Consider the following 24,301-nt stretch of genomic DNA (forward strand, 5'->3'; position numbering starts at 1 on the left):
ATCATCTTAAGGCTGATAGATCCAAAACACCATAATTTATTGATGTTTGATAATTGTTTTTTAAAGAAAACGAACCTAATTTTTAAAGAGAGCAATGTTCAAACGAAAATTTGGTACACACTTTTCACTCAGAAAAAAAAAACGTTGAGTAGTTTTCACTGTGAAAAAACCTGCTGACGACTGACTGCTGGTTGTTGACAGTTGTGTTGACACAACTTGTTCCACTTTCACTACTAATACTACTCTACACTAATTATTCGCTACGATCTGCACTCTACGGAGGTCTGATTACGACTGACACCGATATCTTAGAATTTACGACACGAAGCAACAATGGACCATATGAATAAAGTGAGCATTTGCTTTTACTTCTAAAATATGGAGCATATGATTCATTTCTATGAATAAACGTGAGCAAAACCTTTTGCTCGTCCTCATAAAAAAATAGTTTGAGCATATGCTCAAAAGTAAAAGCTTATGCTCAAAAGTGTATGAATAAACTAGAGCATTTGCTCAACTTTTGAAGCAAATGCTTCCAAAAAGGCGAGTCTAGTCTGGAGCAGCTTTTCACCTTTTGCTCATAGTAAAATGGCTCAACTAATTCGTGTGAGTAAGAGGAAACTCTGCCAGATACGATCATAACCAATAGTTGAGAACTATAAAACTCTTTTTAGATTCAACCATGATAATATATCACCATTATTCCAACAAAGGAATAAATAAAAGATCCCTATCCGATAGAGATAGCCATCACAGAATAGGAAATAGGCATTTAAGAAGATGAGAGCTTAGACGATTATAAGAAGGCTATTGAGATTATAAGATTGTGCTGAAATTATTATAGAGGTGACAATTTTTTCACGCTATTATTTCCAAATTCAGAACTTAACAACTAACCTAAAACTCAATTCATGGATAGCAGACGACGCAAACACAAGCGGTGTCTATACTTGAGCTATAAAAACAAAGTAAGGCCACAAAGGCGAATCAGCTGATGAAAAATCTTTAAAATACGTGAGAATTTGCTCCAGAATTCAGGAGCATAAGGTAAAGTTATTCATATAAAAATTAGCAAATGCTTATGTTTACCTGATGCTCACGAGCAAACCTTATGCTCCATGCTCATGCTCATATGCTTTATTTTTATTCATATGCCCCAATAGGACAGAATTTACTCCGATGAATAGTATTATTTATTTATTTATTCATGTAAATACAATTCAGGTAAAAACAACAGGCATTTGCCAAAACTGTTTCAAACCTTAATTTAGAATATACAGTCTAAGGGTTTGCTACTTACGTAATATATACTATATTATTAACTATGTACTATGTACAACTATTTACTATATTATCGTACAAAATTTTGAGTCCAAAAAATTTATCTACTACAATTTTGAATTATCAGAGTGATCAATTTCCAAATACAAATCTAAACATAACTCTTCCTTCATAATTAATTGCAAAAAATATGGAAATTTTCACTTAAATCCACAAACTCATGTAACATCAAAACATATGAAAACTGATGTTTTATTAAAACTATTAAAGTATTAGAGGAGACTGGGGCTTATAACTGCGCGAGGTCTATGTTCACAGAACTGCTAGTGTAGATGATATTGTCAATGCTTACTGTTGTAAAGACTGTGGAAAATAATAGAATGAATGATCAATGCGCATTTTTTGTGCGTGTTCTGGTGACAGGTTTGCAGTAAACTTGTAAAGATGGCGGCCAAACTGCAGGGCGAAAGAGCGCCAAATCGGAGTCACGTGGTGGCCCACCAATGCCAGCTCACCAGACATCACCGACTGGAGCTCAGTGCGGCCCTTCATGTCCATGGACTTCTTCGATCGCCCAACAGCCAGTCGGCCGCGCCGCTATGTGAGTTCGCAACACACCTAAAACACATTTCAATTGAATACTCTGAAGATATTATCATAGAGAAAAGATAGCATAAGACTGCGTGTAGACTTGAACGCCACGAATACGCGATTTTCACTTTTCATCAGCTGAGGCTACTCTTATTATATCTGTTTACCTTATCTGCATGCCTTAATGTTCTGTACAAATACAGATATAATCAGCTGATGAAAAGGGAAATGCGCGGTTCGTGGTGCTCAAGTCTGTACGCAGCTTGAAAAGATACCCCATTGTAAAGGGGGTATATGTTCCATATTTCACTGTCAACTCAAGCCGATAGTCCTATTAGGCTCAACTCACACTTATGTGACTCAGGTCGAGAAGAGACTCGACTCTAGTCAAGAGCATGTGTTTTCAAATGGTGACAGTCGCGGAGACTAGAGTCGACTGGTCTGAGTGTTGTCACCATTTGGAAACACAACATGCTCTCGACTAGAGTCGAGTCTCTTCTCGACCTGAGTCGCATGAGTGTGAGGTGAGCCTTAGTCATTTTTGTGAAGCTATGTGACGCTGGTAGTCTCTTATACTATGCCGTTTCTGACACTCACCAGGCCAAAACAGCAATATTAGTCTAGAGTAAACTGCTTGAGAGTAATATCAACAGTATTCGACAGTATCTCCGTTAGTTAACAAAAATCGGCTTGCAATTTGGAACATAAAAGACCTGATTGATCACGATCATTATGATAATTATTGATCGTGATGATTATGATTATGTGTCATTTTGTTATAATAATTATCAATCTTATTGATTGATACTTGAATCGGTTCCGGGAGCCGAGAAATTATGCAAACAATCATGTTAGTGTGAGAGTGGATCTTGCAACAGCCAAACTGATTCACAGAACCCAACTAACACAATAATTGTTTGTCATAAACTGAGCTAGCTGAATAATCAGAGTGTAATATAATTTAGTCCAAATGAAATCATTGTGATCTTATTAATGAGTCCAATTATTTAACAGCATATATCACTCTTAAACTGATGACATTTTTCAAAGTACAGTATTAACATTCGGATACTATAAAGTTACCAAAATGGGAAAAATCTCTTTTTGGAAAACCCTGTATTTAACATTCAACTTTATTTTACTTTCCTTGCCCTTTTACCATAGGTAAGGAAAGTATTGCTTTCCGAAAAAAATAAGGTACCCCAATTTCTAAATTTCTATACGTTTCAAGGTCCCCTGAGTCCAAAAAACTGGTTTTTGGGTATTGGTCTGTGTGTGTGTGTGTGTGTGTGGTGTGTGTGTGTGTGTGGTGTGTGTGTGTGTGTGGTGTGTGTGTGTGTGTGTGTGTGTGTGGTGTGTGTGTGTGTGTGGTGTGTGTGTGTGTGTGTGTGTGTGTATGAGTGTATGTGCGTTTGTGTACACGATATCTCATCTCCCAATTAACGGAATGACTTGAAATTTGGAACTTAAGGTCCTTTCACTATAAGGATCCGACACGAACAATTTCGATCAAATGCAATTCAAGATGGCGGCTAAAATGGCGAAAATGTTGTCAAAAACAGGGTTTTTCCTGATTTTCTCGGAAACGGCTCCAACGATTTTGATCAAATTCATACCTAAAATATTCATCGATAAGCTCTATCAACTGCCACAAGTCCCATATCTGTAAAAATTTCAGGAGCTCCGCCCCATCAATGCAGATAGATTCCCAATTATCAGGCTTCAGATACAATTGAAAAATCAAGTGGAGTAGATTGAGCATGAAAATCTCTACAATTAATGTTCAGTAACATTTTCACCTAAAATTGGAAATAAGCTTTAAATTCGAGAAAATGTGATTATTCAATTGCAAATTATTGTTGATTCTATTAAATCATTCACTATGAAGAGATAGCAGACCTCATGTATGTCTCCAGCGTTATTGCCCTGTCACCAGCTGGCTCAAATATTTGAATAGTAGACTTGAGATGCGCGGGAACACTAGCGTCAGTGATCAATTTTCATAACGGCAAGGAAAGTTGTGTGAGTGCGCCACACCAGATTTTTGAGATATGAACGCCCCGACGTATATGAGCATAGCCATCTCTAATACAAGGCCCCGGCCTACGATATTGCAACGTCGCAGTATAGGCCTAGAATCTATAACATGATTAGTGAAAAAGATTTAAAGAAAATACCAGCTGATCTTTTTCACCAATCATGTATTAGATTCTAGGCCTACACTGCGACGTTGCAATATCGTAGGCCAGGGCCTTGTATTAGAGGTGGCTATGATATGAGTCATCACTCTTATATGCACTCGAGCGAAAAATGTATGTTATTGTCGGCTATCCTCTCGATGAACACACTAGAAACAAATTATTAGTTCCATCCTTACTAAAGCTCTAAATTATTTGTCTGTTTCAGCTGAAATTCCAGCTCTATCTCAGGAAAGCATTCTGATTGATGACTTGCTATTCTGCTTGTTGGGGTTTCCGGGGAAATACATCATTCCCGAGTCGCTTGAGAGACCTTACGATGCTCGCACTTTCCAGATTTGCAATTCTATTGGTAAGAGTGGAAGTTTTATTTATTCATCTATTAACGAGTCCATCAATTAACGGCGTATATGAATTATCAATTTTTGCCGTTTATCTTTAGAGTAGTTTTATATGCTCCACTTAACTATATTGTTCCTAGCTCATCTCTTCTTCTACTAATCTAATAATCTTTTACTGCTACTAATCGATATATCTTATCTGTGGCAACATAATTCGACTTTTATAAATAGTATGCAAAAGAAATATAAACATTGTGCTAAACAAATAACATATTAGATGTTGAAGTAAATTACATCCTTAATATTTATCTTATTTATACGCTCCACTTAACTATATTGTTCCTAGCTCATCTCTTCTACTAATCTAATAATCTTTTACTGCTACTAATCGATATATCTTATCTGTGGCAACATAATTCGACTTTTATAAATAGTATGCAAAAGAAATATAAACATTGTGCTAAACAAATAACATATTAGATGTTGAAGTAAATTACATCCTTAATATTTATCTTATTTATTCATAAATTCACATTTACAGATGCAATATAATTCTCAACTCAATATTGATAAACATTCAATAAAACATTGAATGAGTGATAAGCATTGATAAAAATTCAATAATACTCAAACTTCTCAGCGTTAATAATTATTGGTAGCAAATCAAAGCTAGTTCCGAAAGAGTGGGTGTGAAAGTTTCAATTTGTTTGATTCTATAGTGACTTGAATTTCCTCACTCCAGACTAATATCTATGAGGTTCAGAATTAAAGCTGTAAACAAAGTTAGTAGCCACAGCAGAAGCTATAAATTATTGATTTAATTGTGTTTTTTCAATCAATATGCTATCACTGTATGAGATTTGTCGAATACGTAATTATGATAGCTAACAATATGAAGTAGGCTATTGTATACAATCTTTCTAAATTCAAAATTAATTTTTTTGTGTTTGCTCAGTTTCATGAGTGGAGAAATATAACCTTTTTCCTGGACTTGTATATGAATCTGTATCCATAATTAATCATGATCCATTCTATTTTATCCCAATCAAAATTCGGGGGGGGGGGCAGTTGCGGGCTGTACCTGTTAGTCCTCCCCCAATCATTTCAATTGATAATTGAGTTTCTTGAATCAAAAAATGAATATGAAGCTGTTATAATAGGGTTTTTACAAAAAGGAAATAAATTTGATTTGAATTTCAGAGCCATCGCTGAGAGATCTGGTGCAGCAGATTCTGCCGTTGGCATCGCACTATTCGGTGATAGCGCGCTTCATACAGGAGAAGCGACTGTGTGTCTGGGGAAGGGTCAACCATGCTCTCACCTCTGCCATGGATACCCTCAGGCAAGACTATCAGGTAACCAACAAAACTAGAAACAAAATATTTGGATATAAGTACGAGTATTAAAGTTGATAAACTATGAGTAAAGATTAATAAAATTAACCGTGCGTCAACCGCAGCCATCGACATACTGAGACAAGACTTTCAGGTAGGCCTAACTAACAAAACTAGTCACAAAACAATTAGAGGTTAGTAAGTTGTTAAAGGTAATGAATGACGAGTGAAGATGTATAATTAATTAGTAGTCTATTTTAACAGTTTTATAACAAGGGTCTTTAAGGCACTAGTTAAAGTGCGAGATAAATTACTTTTAACATGAAGAGGAGAAACCCATTTCTCCCTCCACAGTTTGTGGCGTAGACACAGACAGACATCCTGCGCACAATTGAATGCGCCGTGTCATTTTGCTTCATGTTCTTGTGATGAACACATCTCCGTAACATACACAAACCAATATACCTGCTGACCAGTACACTACTTGGAACATTGCCAGCAATAGATGGAGGGGAGTGTTGCCGTGTCGCGTTACAAAGCTCTCTCACTCAGACACAAAAGAAGGAGAATGCTGCTAGGAAGTGGGAGTGATTAGTGGAGGATAGAGCATCGGACCTCTCCGTCTTCGAGAAAGAGCCGTGTTAAAAGTAATTTATCTCGCACTTTAGATGTAGAGCTAAGACACAAGTGAGAGAGCATAGCGAGCGAACGCATGTCTTAACATTTCACCAGTTCTTTAAAGACCTTTTAAAGCTGTTTTATACACTATTTTATCTACGAGCACTTAAGCAAAGTATCACATTGCTTAATTGTTGTAAGGTTAGAAATCAACCAACTAGCCTATATGGTAAAAATATTGAAATAACAATAGGTGAAAAGCTACCCAGAGAGAGTTAACAGTAAACTTGAAATGAAAACTTGTTGAAATACTGAAAAAAAGACTACAAACTGAAAACTTGACAAACTGAAAACATGTTTATTATTGTTTTTGAAGAGACGGATTCAAGGATCCAAAGGTTCAAAGAACCCCACACGTCAACCGGAGCTTATTGTGTTCCCAAGTAGTAAGTTAGTTAGGCAAACCAATACCTGTGTTTTTTACAAGAACCAGGAGTTTTCCCTACACTAACATCCCATTAATCACCTGGTTGCTTGTCACAATCCAGTGTGATATGCTTGGCAGTCTCTTCAGACTAATTAGTCCCCGTGACCTACGTTAGATCCACTCCTGGCCTACTTTGAAGGTCCTACCGCTGAGGCAGGGGTGGCCAAGTTGCCTCTAAGGCGCCCGGCCACCCCTGACTCAGCCTCTTGACCCATATTTGTGCCTGGAGTTTCGCCCATCTCTGGTCTCTAGGGTTTTCTCTTTTTGCCCCTCCGAAACTGCAGGGTAAAAAGCCTCACCTCTCCCAAGAGGTCTTGCCTGAATGGCCGCCCTTCTCTGAGAAGTGGTGAGTTTTGTTCTCTCCACCCACAAACTCGTGACCAACGTGAGTTCCACTCCTGGTCTTTTTGTAGGTCCTTCCGCTGAGAGAGGGGACGCCAAACTGCCTCTAGGGCACCTGGCCACCCTCGACTTGGCCTCTTGACCTACATTTGTGCCTGGAGTTTCACCCATTTCTGGTCTTTTGGTTTTTTCTTTTTGCCCCTCCGAAACTGCCCTGATGGGGCAGATCCCGTGGGGTTTGAAGGCAAGGCAACTCCTGGAGTTGCCTTGAGGACAATTTTAGTCGCCTCCTACGACAAGCATGGATACTGTGGGTGAATTCTGGTTTTCAACACATTCTTGAGTATGATGATCGACTCAAAGCTCCCCCAACCCACAGGGGGCGAAAACATGTTACAGGCCTAATGAAAACTTTACGAACTAAAAAACTTTATGGGCTAAAAACCAGACGAATTAAAAACTTTAGACCTTATGGAAATACAACTATAGACTGGCTTCTCCACACATCTGTGTAATCACTTGTCAGCTGATTCATGATGAATAATTCTATAGTCTGTTTCCTGTATAAACATAATAAACTTAATCCAATTAGACACCAATAACCCCATTTTTGATAGAATCATGCGAATTTCAACCCAAAATTTACAGTCCTAGTTCTTAAAAACATGAATACACTAACATATGATCAAAATAAGAATCTTCCAGTAGTATTTATTTATTTATTCATATCACTTGAAAATGGCATAAATGACCGAAACATGTTGTGATAAAATATTAAAAAAAAAAGGGTACTGAGATTTCTATTTTCTTTATATTTCTATAGTCTGATTTTTACTCTTATATTGGCGTATGAAGGAGGCTCCTTTTTCCTTTTATATTATCATTGAAATGCCAAATTTCTAAAAGCCTTGTATATACGTCGACGCGCAATTAAAAAAGGAACATACCTGTCAAATTTCATGAAAATCTATTACCGCGTTTCGCCGTAAATGCGCAACATATAAACATTTGAACATTCAAGAATTTAAATATTAAGAGAAATGCCAAACTCTGTCGACTTGAATCTTAGACCTCACTTCGCTCGGTCAATAATATTCGACTAATTCAAGTCGATTAGCCTAACTATTTTGATATAGGATTTAAAGCTCGCGGCGTGCAAATCACTGGTCGGAACAGAGTAAATGTTGAATAATTTTTTAAATTGATTGTGATTTCAGGTATTCATCGCCCAGCTGGAGACGCAACATCGTCGACACCAACTGGATTTGCATAAATTGTGGTACTATGCACAGTCGACCCTATTCTCAATGGAGATGCTTGCTAAGATTGCCACCACTATCAGTTTGGTAAGTCATTCATTCACACATTTCAAAATAGTTATTTCGTGATGATTAGAACGATCATTATTGCAGATTGGAACATTAAGCTTTGTAGATTGGCAGATTTGAAAATAATCTATTCTTAATATTATTATTTTGTTTGTTATTTGTGATCTGATGATTAGAACGATCATTATTGCAGATTGGAACATTAAGTTTTGTAGTTTGGCAGATTTGAAAATAATCTATTCTAATATTATTATTTTGTTCGTTATTTGTGAAAATTTCTCTATATGACAAATAGCGGGAGTAAAAACCTCGATAGGACGAATCTTTCGAAGGGGTAAAACAGTGGGTGGAGCGGTGAAGGAGAGGTTATCAGAGAAGGTAGCGGAGAGTGCTAGAATAATGTAAACATGCACCTATATGGCTCGGCTTCCTTCTAGTTAACTCAAGCTGTTAAGCCGTTAACAAACATGTTTGTTGCAAAAGTTTGAGCAAATTCTATTATGTTTGACAAACAATGTTTGCCTGTAGCCAGTGTGGATGCGTCACCAAACAAAATATTTGTAAGTGGGAAGAACAGCTTTTATGTTTTACAGATGTCAACACTGTAAATGTTTGGAAAACAGTAATTTTTGTTAGACAAAAATGATTGTTCAACTTTTTAAAATGTTTGTCCCTGAGCTCCTCAACAAAGTGAACACGGCTTTAGTCTTAGTAGTTATTTTTCGTGAATGTATATGATTCTTAGTTTCCGAGTTTCACGGTTTCCGAGCTCGGGATCTATAAGTTCTGGACTTGCAGAGTCCAGGACTGAAATAAGCACTCGGGTCTAAATCGACTCTCTGAGTCACGGGTTTATGTTCTAAACTCCGGGTTCCATTAAGCTCTCGACTTATTTGAGTCAGGACTTCAACGCAGTAAACATGAGGGAAATTTACAATATTATATTGTTGTTATTTTGGCAATGGGATACAGCTGATAGGAGCGGGCTTATTCAAATGAGCTCTCCAAACTATTTTGTAACAATTATTTTGTGAAAATACGTCTCGATTTATTTGTAGGCCTATAAAGCAAAACCTAACCTTTTGAAACATGAATGAATAAACATTTCATTTTACGTTAGGCTATTTGTTCGGACGTTATATGAATGTTCCCCTTTGTTGTCTGGCGTTGTGTGGTGGAGGGGGCAATTGAAGGGTGATGCGTATAGCATAATTGCCCCAGTTGCCGTTAGCGAGCCAATCGAACAGCTCACTTCTCGTAATGTCGATTTTTGCAAAGTGATCTATTGATTTATTGTGATTCATTACAAGTGTCGTCTCGTCTCGTATCGTGATCTGGACCCGGGATCCTAGAAGCAAGGAGGATTTGGACATTTATTTATTTGTTGATACAATTACAAATCATATGAATATGATGGGGATAGAACAACAGGCATAGCCCAAAACTATTCTGTTCCCAAATTTTGATAAATAATGAAATTGTCCGAAAAAATAGGTTATGTCTTACTGAAGAAATTTAAAGTTCAAAGTTCTGTCCAAGAATATATATTAGCTAGAAATTTTGAATTTAGAATGATTAAAATACCAAATTATAGTCAAATTTCGCACTTAATATCACCGCACTTTGAATAAATTAAGTTATTTCAGAAAATTTTGAAGCCAAAAATATACACACAACTTTCAACTAGGCACAGCTGTTACAAACATGAAGGTAGGCCTATGTTATTGTGCACTTAGCCATTTAAATTGTTCAACTTGCTACCCGACGCCAGACAACCCCAAAAAGTTCTCGATGTAATTGATACAGTCCACAAACCAGAGTGCTGTTTGAGCCAGCCTCTGTCGAATAAACACTATTATTGATCATTGAAGCTTGCTAGTAATTGGGGAATAAAAATTTTAATAGGCTATTGAGTTGGAAAACGTATTTGTTTTGAAAAAAAAAAATGGAATGATACTTTATTATTGTTATATTATTATTAATATGTTGAATATGACATTGATTGATAACATTAACAATGAAAGATGAAATTCCAAGGCAATCCGTGTATTATTTTTCTGGAAAATTTCAGGTTATGTCACAGTCGTGAAATGAGGTTAGTTTTACACGCATAATATTCTGATTGAACTTTATTTTAAAACTATAAATTATGAATTTAGATGTACTAATCCAAATAATTTACGTATTCCAAGACATCTATTTGACTGTTCATTTACTCCAAAACAATAAATGAGATGTGTTTGCACAGTTCAAGTCCGGAACTTAATTTTAAAACCTAAAAAATCACGCGGTTTCAAGTTCTGGACTTAACGATTTTTGATAAATCCTTGACTCGGAAAGAGGCGAGAATCTAGTTCAAGTCCTGGACTTATAAGCCCTTTACTCAGAAAGCGAAATTATAAACTCTAGGGTCTAACGTGATCTCTAAACTCCAGGGTCTATTTGAGTCCTCGACTACGTTAACGCTCTGACTCGGAAAGCCAATTTTCTGAGAGTTTGAAGCCAGTTAAAGTATAGAAATTAGCTAAATCCCGAGCTCGGAAACCGGTCCTTAGTCTCTCATACTGTGTCGTTCTTACACTCTCATCCAACCAAAACAGTAATAATAGACACTAGTCGACAGTAATAGACTTGGGTTAAAAAATACCTATACCCAGGGATATCTTCTTATGCTATAATATTTTTTATATGAAGTTACTGAATTCAAGAACAGAAGCTTCATCAAGTTTTGTAGATGTTGTCGGCTTGAGTAAAAAAATTGGCTTGAAATTCGGACCATAAACGACCTATACCATGGGATATCTTGAGTTTTTACTGAGGTTTGATTGTAGCTCATTATTTTATGTGGCACTAGAACAGAATATTTTCGTTGGCGATAACAATAGAAGGTTTAATTGATATGTTGTTTGAAGGCTGAAGCGAGAGGCGGACGGACGTTGTCGATTCTACACGACGAGACGGCGCACAGTTTCGCCGATTCCAAGATCCAAGATCTGTGCCTGTATCTGACGAGGGCAGCGGCCGAGCCCTACTTCCAGTCGCTGCAGACCTGGCTCAACAAGGGCATTGTCTTTGATCCTTACGATGAGGTACTATAATTATAATATAATGTCAGTTAACTTACTGAAATAGTTATTTGTGCACTAGTGCGCAAAGTGACAGTTTGCTGCACCGAAAGAAACGTTTACGCACGAGCCGTAGGCGAGGGCGGAATGGTTTCTTGAGTGCAGCAGAGGAACTTTGCGCACGTATTTCACATTAAGTTTTTCCTACGTTACCATTGAATATGAAAAGTGGGTAATTATGGGTAAAATTGCCTGAAATGCATCAAATGTTTTTCTGTGTAATTTATTATTGATAAAAACCTTAATCCTAAAATCCTAATGTCCTCGTTGTCCTTGGTTATAATATGTAATTAATAATTAGCGCGTTGTGCTTCGTTGCACCTCTGCTCACTATAGCAGCCCAGTCACTGTTACCAACTTCATTTTGATTTTGCTGCCTGGTGCTCCATATAACCTACTAAGTATTTTGCGTTGCCATGTTGCAAATCTGGAGTGCAGAAAATTTTTCCCGCACTAGAGCGGAAAAGTGATTCTTTGCGTTCTGTAATCAGTGCAGCAATGGCCACTTTTCAACGTAACTGTAGGAAAAATACTGTACTGATTAGATTCCAAGGGCCGTTTGCACAGTGACAGTTTGAACTAAATTTCATTTTAAACTGGATTAAATCCGTATCAAGTCTCGTTTGTTATAATGTGTTACATTTTGAGTTTAAGCCACCAGCTGATTAAATTCAGTTTAAGCTTTGACTGTGCAAACGGCCCTAAGTCTGTATTTATGAAATTTACAAATTAAAAGTTAATTTAATTTAATGTGGGAAATAATATTCTCAGTATCAATATTAAGTTAGAAATATGATTATGTTGGATTTGAGTTAATTATATACAATAATACATCTTTAGGAATCTGCAAAACGTGGATTTTCTAGAAAATAGAGACACTGATTCATGATTAAAGGGATTGATAAACTACAGAGAATATTATTTATTTTTATTGACAATCACAAATCATAATTATAATATGATATGATTGGGAGAAGACAACAGCCCAAAACTGTCTTCTCCCAATTTTTTACAAATAAAAGTTTCAAAAAAGGATGAGGTTATAATTTCACTTTTCACTTCAAAAAGTCCAATTTCCACTTGAAAACTAATTTAGTTTAGTATTATTTAATTACTATTGTTTAAATATTATTACAAATTTTACATACAAGAGGAAGGAAGAATAATTATTGGAAGGCCTTTACTGGCCATTATTCTGTCTCTTCAACAGAGTTTTTCTAAATTCCCCTTGAAATTTACCTTTAGACGTGTTGAATGAATCTATATCCTCCACTCCTCTCTCGTTGAACAACTGAGGCGCCCTCATTAGTGCAAAAAGTGATTCCAATGAGATCAATGATACGTAGGAGATTATAATAATATGTAGACACATTGAATTGAGATAACAAATATATTTTTGATCTCATTATGATATGTTTGAAATAAGTGAAGTATTTTAATAGAACTAAAATAAAAACTAATCAGGTTAGTTTTAAGGGAATAGAAGAATCATATTTTCTGTCTTCATGAAAAATGTAAGAATCATTCTGGATAGGTCAAGTTTTTAGTAAGAGATTGGAACAGCCATTCAAGTAGTCTGATTCTGTACTGTACTGATTAGATTCATAGTCAAATAAAATTTTCCTTTTTTGACTGAAAAAGAGTTCATGAATTGGAACTGTGTGGATGTGCTGATGAGAAGAAGCTGTAGATGAGGTACGTCAACTTGAACAAATCAAGCAGTCTATTCACATTTATTAATATACTTGCTCTGTCTGGAAAGTAGGCCTAATGTCAATGATTTTTCTCCAACGTCATTGAACATTCCAGGGTGCTGGTGCATTAGGAGAGTCTGTAGTTTTGGTCTTGTGACTGAGTCTGTAGTCGATCTATCTTGTGAACAAAGCTTACTTCGCGCCAGCTGTTGACTCAGCACTGCCGGAAAGTTATTACAGGAATTTCCGTGAGATACGTTACGTTCATTGTCCAATCTGTATTTGAAGGTTCCTTTCTAATAAATGAATTTTGCATTTATTTTAATGAATCGTGTCAATCAAATGCTCTTGAATACTCACTTGACAGTTAGGCTCAACTCACACTTACGCAACTCAGGTCGAGAAGAGACTCGACTCTAGTCGAGAGCATGTGTTTCCAAATGGTGACAGTCGCCGAGACTAGAATCGACTGGTCTGAGTGTCACCATTTGGAAACACATGCTCTCAACTAGAGTCGAGTCTCGAGTAGTGTAAGTGTGAGTTGAGCTTTATTGTCTACCCACATTACTAATTTCCAAGTTTGCAGTTGTTTCTTTCATATTTCCAAGTTTTTTGAAAATATCTATTCATTTCGTAATTCAATTTGAATTTGAAACTTGTTCAAGGTGTATTAATGATGTGTGCGTGTAATTATTCGAGGGGTATGTTTAACAATGAATTAAGCACAATATAATTTTGTTCATTTATTAAATTGTCATTTACCGTATTCTAAATGTGTTATTATTTTATTTTTGTAATCCTATTATATTAAGCGAGAAATTTCTATATATATCTGGATATTTTTATATCTGGTTATCTGGTTTTTATATGGTTATTCATGTTCAACGGATCTCGAAAACGGCACCAACTATTTTCACGAAATTTGGAACATAGTAGGTTTATGATATAAAAATTCGATTGCACTAGGTTTCATCCCTGGGAAAACTTGCTGAAGGACATGAAAAGGATAATTCATCCTTGGAAAACAGATGATAATTTCGTCGTCTCTCGATAACAGAAGATGTGCGTGCCTGTGTGGGAGAGAGACAGAATTATTTCCAGCTGTGTAATCATAATCAATCAGCGAGAAATTTCATCCTGCTAGACAATTTAATCGACTTGATCAACATAATCTGATTTGTTGACATGACATGATAATCCTCGTAAACTAGAGTATAATTATCATAATTTTCAAAGTTGATCATTATTTGACAATTTTAAGTGATTAGTGAGTGTTATTTTGTTATTCAATTTAGTTTGTAAATAATCTAAATTAGAAATTTTTGTTTTCAAAAATGTTTGAACAGGAAATTGAACCTGAATTTAAGTGTATGGAACATAACCTACTTTCTGGACTATTTATAGTGTATAAATCAAAATTTGGGGAAGAAACAGTTTTGGGCTGTGTCTGTTAGTTCTTCCCCAATCATTTTTAAGAATTGTGTTCGCTTTATCAAAAGTCAATAAATAAATAAGTAGCGAAGCTCGGTGCCCCGATATTTAATTTTATTCATAATTAATTAATTAATGATTATGTTTATTATGTTTCTAAATGTATTATTTCATTTTTGAATTAATTTTATTCAGAATTAATTAGATGATAATGTTTGGTTTTCAGTTTATGGTGGATGTTAATACATCAGTTAAAACGGACCTCGACCAAGTTACCGATCAGTATTGGGACAAGAGATACACAATCAAGTCCCACAACGTACCTGTCTTCCTAGAACATGTTCAAGAAATAATACTCAGGACTGGAAAGTATTTGAACGTAATCAGACAAGCTAACGACCTCAGTAAGTTCTTATTTCATAGTATCTTTACTTTTCAAATAATTTTCAATAAGGATAGCTTGGTCTTGTAAATTGTTGAGAACAGATTTAATAGATTCCAATCTGTGATTGGATTTATTTCTCTTATCCTAGACTAACCTCAACCCCCTGAAGGACTAGAGGCTAAAGTATTAGAAAACTAGATGGAACGCTGCTGCCTGCCGAAATCAATGTCACCTCCAGTTAGTTAGCTCAGTACCTATGATTCAATGTATTTATTACAGCCAGAAAATACATACAGTACACTAGGCCATGTCATTACAATAAAATTTCAGAATTACAATAACAGAATTACAATAACAATACATAAATAAAGATTGCACTGCAAGAGCAGGCAGGCTTCAAAGCTATTCGGTTTTTCACAAAAAAAAAAACAGAAATATCAATTAACAATTACTAAACTTCAATTCTATCACAGTCTATACAGTCTATTCTAATTTTAATCTATACCTACCTTTATAATCAATCGTGGACAAATTAAAACCATAGAAACTTATTATCACAGTCAATTTACTTAATGTTTTACACAGTCAATTTACATAGTTATATAGTGCTTGGGTCAGAACGCAACTATAGTGAGGCAGTATTTGGTTAACATTGGTGTTGCTATCCGTGTTATTATTCGACAAAGCAGATAGCGCTATTCTTTTCTAGCTCCGCAACGTAGTAGCCAGTTCGTTTTCAAATGTAGAAGTAGAAATATAGTCAATTAACGGAATATTGAATCTCAACTATAAAAATGTAATCTTTTTTAGATTGAAACTTATTCATTTATTGCTTTTTTCAGGAATAAAATATAGCTATTTTTAACAAGGATGATCTGTCAATATTTATTTATTCAATTACATTATTATTAGATCAAATATACCGGTGTTCGGACGTGATTTAATATATTTATTGCATTTACTGTCAAGCTCAATCCAGTATCGATGTTCCCTTGTAGTTGTCTGGCATGTGTGTGGTGGAGGGGGAAATTGAAGGGTGATGCGCATAGCATAATTGCGCCAGTTGCCAACTGTCAACCCAAGAGAACAGATCGGTTCTCTCAATGTCGATTTATTGTAAGTGATAAATATTTGTGTGCTACTCTTCTCGTCTCGAATCGTGATCTGGACCTGGGATCCCGGAAGCAAGGCACTACCTCCGTAAACAAAGCCGTAGTGCATTCGTGTGACGTCAGCACACATCAATAAAAATTCGTTGATTTTAGCTGATCTATATCAGCTGGTGTTTCTATTGGTGTAGGAACCCTACCTGTGCTGATGTCACATGAATGCTCTACCTCCGTAAACAAAGCCGTAGTGCATTGGTGTGACGTCAGCACAGGTAGGGCTTCCACATCAATAAAAATTCGTTGATTTCAGCTGATCTGTATCAGCTAGTGTTTCTATTGGTGTAGGAACCCTACCTGTGCTGATGTCACACGAATGCTTTACCTCCGTAAACAAAGCCGTAGTGCATTCGTGTGACGTCAGCACAGGTAGGACTCCCACATCAATAAAAATTCGTTGATTTTAGCTGATCTATATCAGCTGGTGTTTCTATTGGTGTAGGAACCCTACCTGTGCTGACGTCACACGAATACACTACGGCTTTGTTTTCGAAGGTAGTGAGCAAGGAGGATTTGGACATGAAGGTAGGCATATGTTATTGTGCACCCGATTCCAGACAACCTCAAAATATTCTCGTTTGTAAATTGATACAGTCCACAAACCAGAGTGCTGTTTGAGCCAGACTCTGTTAATCTATAGAAGGCAGTGGCAGGCATAGAATCGGCAACGCTGGTCTCTTATCTTCCTCCCTGCCATTATAATGTGGACCTCTCTGTATTAACAATTATCAATAGAATTCTATTCTATTCTACACTTTTAAAGACGACTTTACAGAACTTTATCGTGAATTATTCTGTTTTCTAGCTCCTGGCAAGAATAAATGTGAAGTGTTCCCAATCGAAACAATGGTGTACAGCTTGAAAGGGCGGGATTACCTTAATATCATTGAAAAGGCCTACAAGTCAGCCAGTAAACAGCTGTTGAATTTACTGCTTGAAGAATACGACATAATCGGTAGAATACGGTTGGTTCATCACTCATACTATTCTAATTATTTTAACTTATTTTCTGGTTTCTTTCTTCAAGTAAAGCTGCGTTTACATCAAAGTTAATAACTTAATCCTTATAGATTCTATTACATTGAACATAACTTATAATACACATGATGAACATATGTGTTAATAATTTAATCCTTATAGATTCTATTAGATTGAACATAACTTATCATACATATGTGTTTGTCAAGTTCCGATCAATCTGATAGAATCTATAAGGATTAAGTTATTAACATTTTGTTAACGTCGAGCGCTTAGCTCTAGTGACAAACTAATTCCACTAGATCGCTCCAGCTGTACTATCTGTACTATTCACTTGCTGCCCGAGCATAGCAGGCGTAAAACCGTGCTTTAAAGGTACACATACCAGCGGCTAATATTGTGTCTATAAAAGAAGTTTAAGCATCAACTTTATTCATCAAGAACAGCGCTACAAGTTGCTATGAATTTGAAGTCTATTGAACGAATTGAATGTGAAAAAGGAGTTTAAAATGCATAAAAATTTAATTTTTTCAGATTTTAAAAAACAAAGTTGACGTAATTTTTGCTATATAGAAGAGGAGACTTGCATATTTTTCTCAAATTTTTCTGACCAGTAGTTTTTGTAGGGTATGTGTACCATCTGCTTCAAAAAAGTGACTTTTTAAGCCCTATTTTTAGCTAACAGAAGCAGATAAAATATTTCAATTGCAAAGATTATGTCCTAAGAACCTGTCCAATAGATTAGAAAAAGAAAAAAAAATTTTTTAAAAAATTATTGAATGCAAAACCGTAAATCTTTAACTTTGGTGTAAATCCAGCTTTAATGGTACTGAATTGATTTAACAATAAACATCGAATTGACTTGTCTTGTAGCAATTGATGTCGGATTGCTGTCGGATAGTTCTCAATAAAATGTTTTTTATCAAAATCAACCCAAAGTTTCACTTGAAGTATATCTATATATTTTATTTGTTAAATTATAATTTACGTATTTATCTTTTCAATTACCTACCGTATATAATTAATTTGTTTTCTCCATATTGTTGGATGTGATATTTCCAATATTAATTTGTTTAGTTGTACTTCAAATTTTCTTTAATTATTTAAGTATTATTTCATTTCACTCATTTTTCATTTTAGTATTTGGTGCAGAACTTAAGATTGTATAGTCACTTGATGTAATTGCATTTTATATTAATGTATTTATAATCATCATCATAAATGTTTCTACATTTAATTTCTTATTTCCAATATCAATTTGTTTAGTTGCACTTCAAATTTTCTTTGTTTTTCAAACGATTAATGTAATGGAAGCAAAATGGATCATTGATCTGTTGCTTCCACATATTCTTGTTTTCATAAATAAATACATAGTTATTATAAAATGAATATTGTTTGCTTTATGCGACTCCTCCCCGCACACGGACTTGTCATCCAAGCGGGGAGCCTATTCATATGTATCTATTTTATGTAATTTCATTGTATTTTAAATGAATAAATTAAAAAAAAAAAATTAAGGCTGCGCACCACGCTTTTTGAAACTTTACTAATGATATTTTTCAAAGTATTTCGAGTTGGTTACTATCAACCGACTCAAATCATAGAGAAAAGATAGCATAAGTTGATATCCCATGGTATAGGGCTTTTATGCCCCTAATTTCATTTTTAATTCAAGCCGATCATGCTATTAGTTATTTTTCGTGAAGCTATGTGACGCTGGTAGTCTCTCATAGTGTGCTGTTCTTACACTTTCACCCCAACAAAACAGTAAATAGTAGTCAACAGTAATCGACTTGAGTTAACAAATACCTATACCCATGGATATCTTCTTATGCTATATTTTCTCTATTCATTTATTCTTATGGCTTTTATCGGCAGAGTCCCTTTCGGATGTTCTGCCTTGCCGTATTACCGTATGTCATCTCCTATCAACACTCAAGTTCATAGGTTATGTTTTGGGGTCTTCATGTTTCATTAAAAATTTGAACTTTGACTTCCAGAGTTTTTGTTTTATAAAGTTTAAAATTAAGAAAATTTATTCCCAAACACAAATTCACATTTCAAAAGCAAACAAATATAAAATAAAAATTCGATTGTAATATTGAACTGAAAATTTTACATTACAATCTTTACCAATAAAGATTTATACAGGGTGTTTCAGAAGTAGTGTCGAACATTTTAGGGTATTGTTCCTCGATGATAGGAGACTACAAATGTCATATTTGAAGTGTCCAAAACTCAGCGGTTATCCTTATAGCTGCCATTTTGTTTCTTTCACTTATACATTTTTATCTCAAGAACGAAATGTTGTATTGATCTGAAATTTGGCATGAATATTTATGCTATGAAGACTCAACTTTAATAAATAGAATAAAATTTTTCGATGTAAATTTTCAAAATGGCGGCCATTTTAAATTTTTGATGGCAAATTTCACGAAAACCGTTCAATTAACAAAAAATTTACAAGAGACAATAAAATTAGCAAATTTTCTCAAGATTTCAAGGACTTATTTATTGAGATTGGTTGAAGAATAACAGAGAACTTAATTATTTTCGTACTGCATGCATGATCACTTCTCACCATTTGAACATGTTTGACTTTTGGAATCAACTTTAATCTTAAAGGTACAATCCAACCTACGAATGAGAGAATGAGATAAAAACATAACTGAATGACTTGAAATTTGGAACTTTAGGTCATTACAATATAAGGATCCGACACGAACAATTTCGATCAAATGCAATATTCAAGATGCGGCTAAAATGGTATCAAAAACAGGGTTTTTATCGATTTTATCAAAACGGCTCCAACGATTTTGATCAGATTCATACCTAAAATAGTCGTTGATAAGCTCTATCAACTGCCACAAGTCCCATATCTGTAAAAATTTCAGGAGCCATCTATGCAAAGTTTTATTTTAGATTTTCAATTATCAGGCTTCAGATTTAATTCAAACGAAAAGTTTCAAGTGGTAAAGATTGAGCATGGAAATCTCTATAAATAATGTTCAGTAACATTTTCACCTAATATTGAAAATAAGCTCGAAATTCGAGAAAATGTGATTATTCAAATCAAATGCAAACTTAATTAGAGGTAACTGTAGATTCCAATGTACCTAGAATGTATTCTAGTACCTTGGTTGATTCTATTAAATCATTCATTGGAAGAGATCTCGTCAGCTGATTGATTTAAAATTATAACGGAAATTTTCATAACGGCAAGAAAAGTTGTGTGAGTGCGCCACACCAGATTTTTGTTGACCGAGCGAAGTGAGGTCTAAGATTGAAGTCGACGGTTTGGCATTTCTCTTAATGTTTAAATGTTGCGCATTTACGGCAAAACGCGGTAATAGATTTTCATGAAATTTGACAGGTATGTTCCTTTTTAGTTGCGCGTCGACGTATATACAAGGTTTTTGGAAAATTTGCATTTCAAGGATAATAAAAAAGGAAAAAGGAGCCTCCTTCATACGCCAATATTGGAGTAAAAATCAGACTATAGAATTATTCATCATAAATCAGCTGACAAGTGATTACACAGATGTGTGGAAAAGCCAGTCTATTGCTGTATTTCCATAAGGTCTTTAGTTTCAATCAGGTACTTGTGGATGAGAATACTGCATGAGGTCTACTGTTCACAGAACTACTAGTACCTTGGTTGATTCTATTAAATCATTCACTGGAAGAGATCTCGTCAGCTGATTGATTTGAAATTATAATGGAAATTTTCATAACGGCAAGAAAAGTTGTGTGAGTGCGCAACACCAGATTTTTGTATTTTATGGTTTCAGATCGGTGAAACGTTACTTCCTGCTAGAACAGGGTGACTTCATAGTGCAGCTGATGGACTTGTGCGAGGACGAGCTGAGCAAACCTATTGAAGAGGCCACGCCCAGCCGGCTGCAGGCCCTCATGGAGCTGACAGTGCGCACCTCCCTTGGCAAGCATGACCCCTACAAGGACGACATCACCCTTGTCCTCCTGCCCTACAAGCTGCCCTTCCAGATATTCAAGATACTGTCCATATCCACCGACGAGGAAAAAGGTAATTCACCGACTGTCGATTACAATTTGGGAAACTGACGTTTCAGGGTGTGATCACATTGAATGCGAGATTCACAAAACAAAAAATGGAAAACAAAATTCAGTTTCATATATTAGAAATTTACTAACAAAAATACAAAAGCTTTTATTGGAACTAAATAATAATAAAATATATAATATTGACGTTACCAGCAAAACAAAGTTTGTACGCTAGCAACGAGCATTCAGTAAGCACTCCAATTTGAGAAAAATAGAAAAAAGTAACTGTAGAAACAAAAAAAAAATAGCAAACACTTCAAACAAAAAATTAGCATACACTTTCAAAAAAGAAAAAGAAAAAACATGATAGTGGAGTAGTTCATAGTATAAACATAAACGTAAACAAAATATATTCGTTGAACGAATATTCATTTTGATATTATCAAGAATTGAAATTAGTGCAGGATAAAATTATTAAATTGGGTTCAGTTTGAGAGACAACTTTCAATAGTAAAGGGGGAAATAATTAATTTGAATCAGTGCAGGTATACATTATATAAATTGAATTCAGTTTGATAGACATCTTTCAGATAGTAAAGGAGGAAATAATTGAATAATAATAATAATAAAGAATATTGATGAATGTCTAGAATTAAAATATTTTGACTACAAAATTTTCGGTCTTGATCCAGTTCTCAATTTTTGTTTTAAGTGCTTTAGAGGGTTTTATTTTTATAAAATGTTATGGAATAATATTTATTAGTTTATTTACTATGTAGTTGAAAAAAAATCATAAAAAAAAAGTTGAATTGTCTTCTGCATATAGTTAAGTCAGTTCGAGGAACAATATATCTGTTTGCAGATCTGAAAATATAATTAGTTTGATGCAGTGTAAAGATATCTCTATGATTGCTGATATATTTAATTAGATTTCTAATATATAGCTGTCTGACTGTCATAACTCCAAATTCCAGAAAAAGTTGGTGACTAGGGTATCGTCTGGGCACTCCCAAGGCTGCCTTGAGAATACCCTTTTGAATAACATTCAATTTTTTTAAATGTGCATTGAAAGCGCCACCCCACACCCTTATTCCATACTGGAAGACTGACTGAGCATATGCTAGGTATACCTTAAGGTGCGTACAGACTCTCGCTCTGCTCCGCAATCGAACGTCACTCGAGCAGATCGATTGATGATCGACCGGGGAGCAAGAGTAGAAAGCGAGAAGAGCTAACATCTCCCCTAACGTTCATTATCGGAGCGAGGGCGGAGCGTGCGCGGAGCATGTTGGAGGCATGTATATCTGTATGCATCTATAGATGTGCAAGTTCAAGCTTGTTTATGCATGGCCAAGCGTGCAGATGAGAAGCAAAATCTGGGAAGAGCAATAGTAACACAAACACTGAACACTTGCGGTTTGCGCTCAGTGTGAGCAGCTTCATGCAAGTCACAACCATCCCAATGACACTTTTCAAAATTTTGTTTTTCGGCTCATGCATGATCTGACGTGCACTTGCACATTCATACGTTATTCAATTACGAAAACATATACGCATATACACCCTCGAGCAATATATTTACATTTACGCTTTTAAACTTTCGTCACTTTTTAGACGTATGCGCCACGAACACGCGAATTTCACATTTAATCAGCTGATGCTACGCTTATTATATCTGTATGTTACTGTTTCTGTGCAAATACAGTTATAATCAGCTGATGAAAGTGAAATGCGCCTCTTCGTGACGCTCAAGTCTGTACGCAGCTTTAGAAATGACAACGCTTAACTATTCTAAGGCCCGGTTGCACAAAAGCCTGTTAAATGTTCATCATGATTGCATTCCACAAGAACCAATCAGAGAAGGCGTTTTAGAAAAGAAGGCTCCTGTGATTGGTTCTCGTGGCATTTAATCATGATTGAAATTCAACAGGCTTTTGTGCAACCAGGCCTAGGGCCAGAAGATCGTTTATTGGCAGAATAAGGCCCACCGCAAAGTAGACCTACGCTAATCCACGAAAAGCAACCCACGCCGTGGGATGTTTTGTAAACCATTGCTAGGCTTCTCTAGACATCTGTGTAATACATGAAATGAATAATCCACTTGTCAGCTGATTGATTATGAATAATTCTATAGCAATGGTTTACAAAACATCCCACGGCGTGGGTTGCTTTTCGTGGGTCTACTTTGCGGCGGCCCTAAGTTGCTTGGAATATGCAATTTCACCTATGTTGAAAAATAATTGGACGAGCGTATATTTTTACTACTTTCACTTGACGCTCGAGTCGTTGTCAGTTTATGGTTTTGTGATAATGTTCGACGATAACTTTCGAATGCCTCCATCAATAAACTTCAAATTTTCACTAGCGTACCTGAGTTGGATGATAGTGAAACCAATGAACATCATGTGATCCCAGGGATACTAAACCTCCCCTAAAAGTGAACTTCATATGACTTTATTTATTTTTCATGTTTCTAGTGGTGTTTCATGTAAGTTTTAGGATTCATAATAGTATTCATCACTATAATTTCATAAGTTTTGCAAAGATTGTGCAACATGAACTTGAGGGTAGGGTAAAAACTACCCTAAGAGGGAACTATGGCCTTCCAATTTTTTTCCTATCTTTCTAGTAGTGTTGCATGTAAGATCCATAATAGTATTCATCACTATAATTTGTTATAGTGACTGTTTACTTAATCTGTTATTTGTTCTCTTTATTTATAAAATAGTAATTAAACGATACTTTTCACTACCCTAAAAATGCAAGGTTTTTAAATTTATTTTTATAATTATAATAAGATCGATTCCATTCTTCGCATAAGTGCTCGTTGCGTTCATCAAAAACCCTTGGACATAATATTAGAATCATAGAATAACATTATCTCTTAAAATATATTGAAATATTCAATATGAAAGAAGTGGGTCCCTGGGACGACTAACGTCAGAAAAAAGTAGGGTCACGACTAGAAGGTCAAGTTTT

General features: G+C 35.4%; 2 protein-coding genes across 2 annotated transcripts in view; one reads left to right on the top strand and one right to left on the bottom strand.

Moving 5' to 3' along the window:
- The window catches only part of LOC120349721 (solute carrier family 35 member F5-like), a gene marked incomplete at its 3' end in the record, with an annotated part of 27,693 nt that extends 26,567 nt beyond the window's left edge, over nt 1-1,126 (bottom strand). The window contains 1 exon segment of the mRNA XM_039420257.1: nt 1,109-1,126. Within this exon segment, the coding sequence (XP_039276191.1) occupies nt 1,109-1,126 (18 nt within the window).
- A 580-nt stretch (nt 1,127-1,706) lies between these two features.
- The window catches only part of LOC120350048 (gamma-tubulin complex component 2-like), a 36,153-nt gene continuing 13,558 nt past the window's right edge, over nt 1,707-24,301 (top strand). Inside the window, exons 1-8 of the mRNA XM_039422101.1 lie at nt 1,707-1,882; nt 4,279-4,422; nt 5,612-5,766; nt 8,410-8,538; nt 11,433-11,609; nt 14,997-15,174; nt 17,127-17,286; nt 21,091-21,344. Of these exons, the coding sequence (XP_039278035.1) occupies nt 1,726-1,882; nt 4,279-4,422; nt 5,612-5,766; nt 8,410-8,538; nt 11,433-11,609; nt 14,997-15,174; nt 17,127-17,286; nt 21,091-21,344 (1,354 nt within the window). The 5' untranslated portion in view covers nt 1,707-1,725. The remainder of the gene's footprint in view (nt 1,883-4,278; nt 4,423-5,611; nt 5,767-8,409; nt 8,539-11,432; nt 11,610-14,996; nt 15,175-17,126; nt 17,287-21,090; nt 21,345-24,301) is intronic.

This window comes from Nilaparvata lugens, chromosome 2 (assembly GCF_014356525.2).
Source record: "Nilaparvata lugens isolate BPH chromosome 2, ASM1435652v1, whole genome shotgun sequence".
Lineage (NCBI taxonomy): Eukaryota > Metazoa > Arthropoda > Insecta > Hemiptera > Delphacidae > Nilaparvata > Nilaparvata lugens.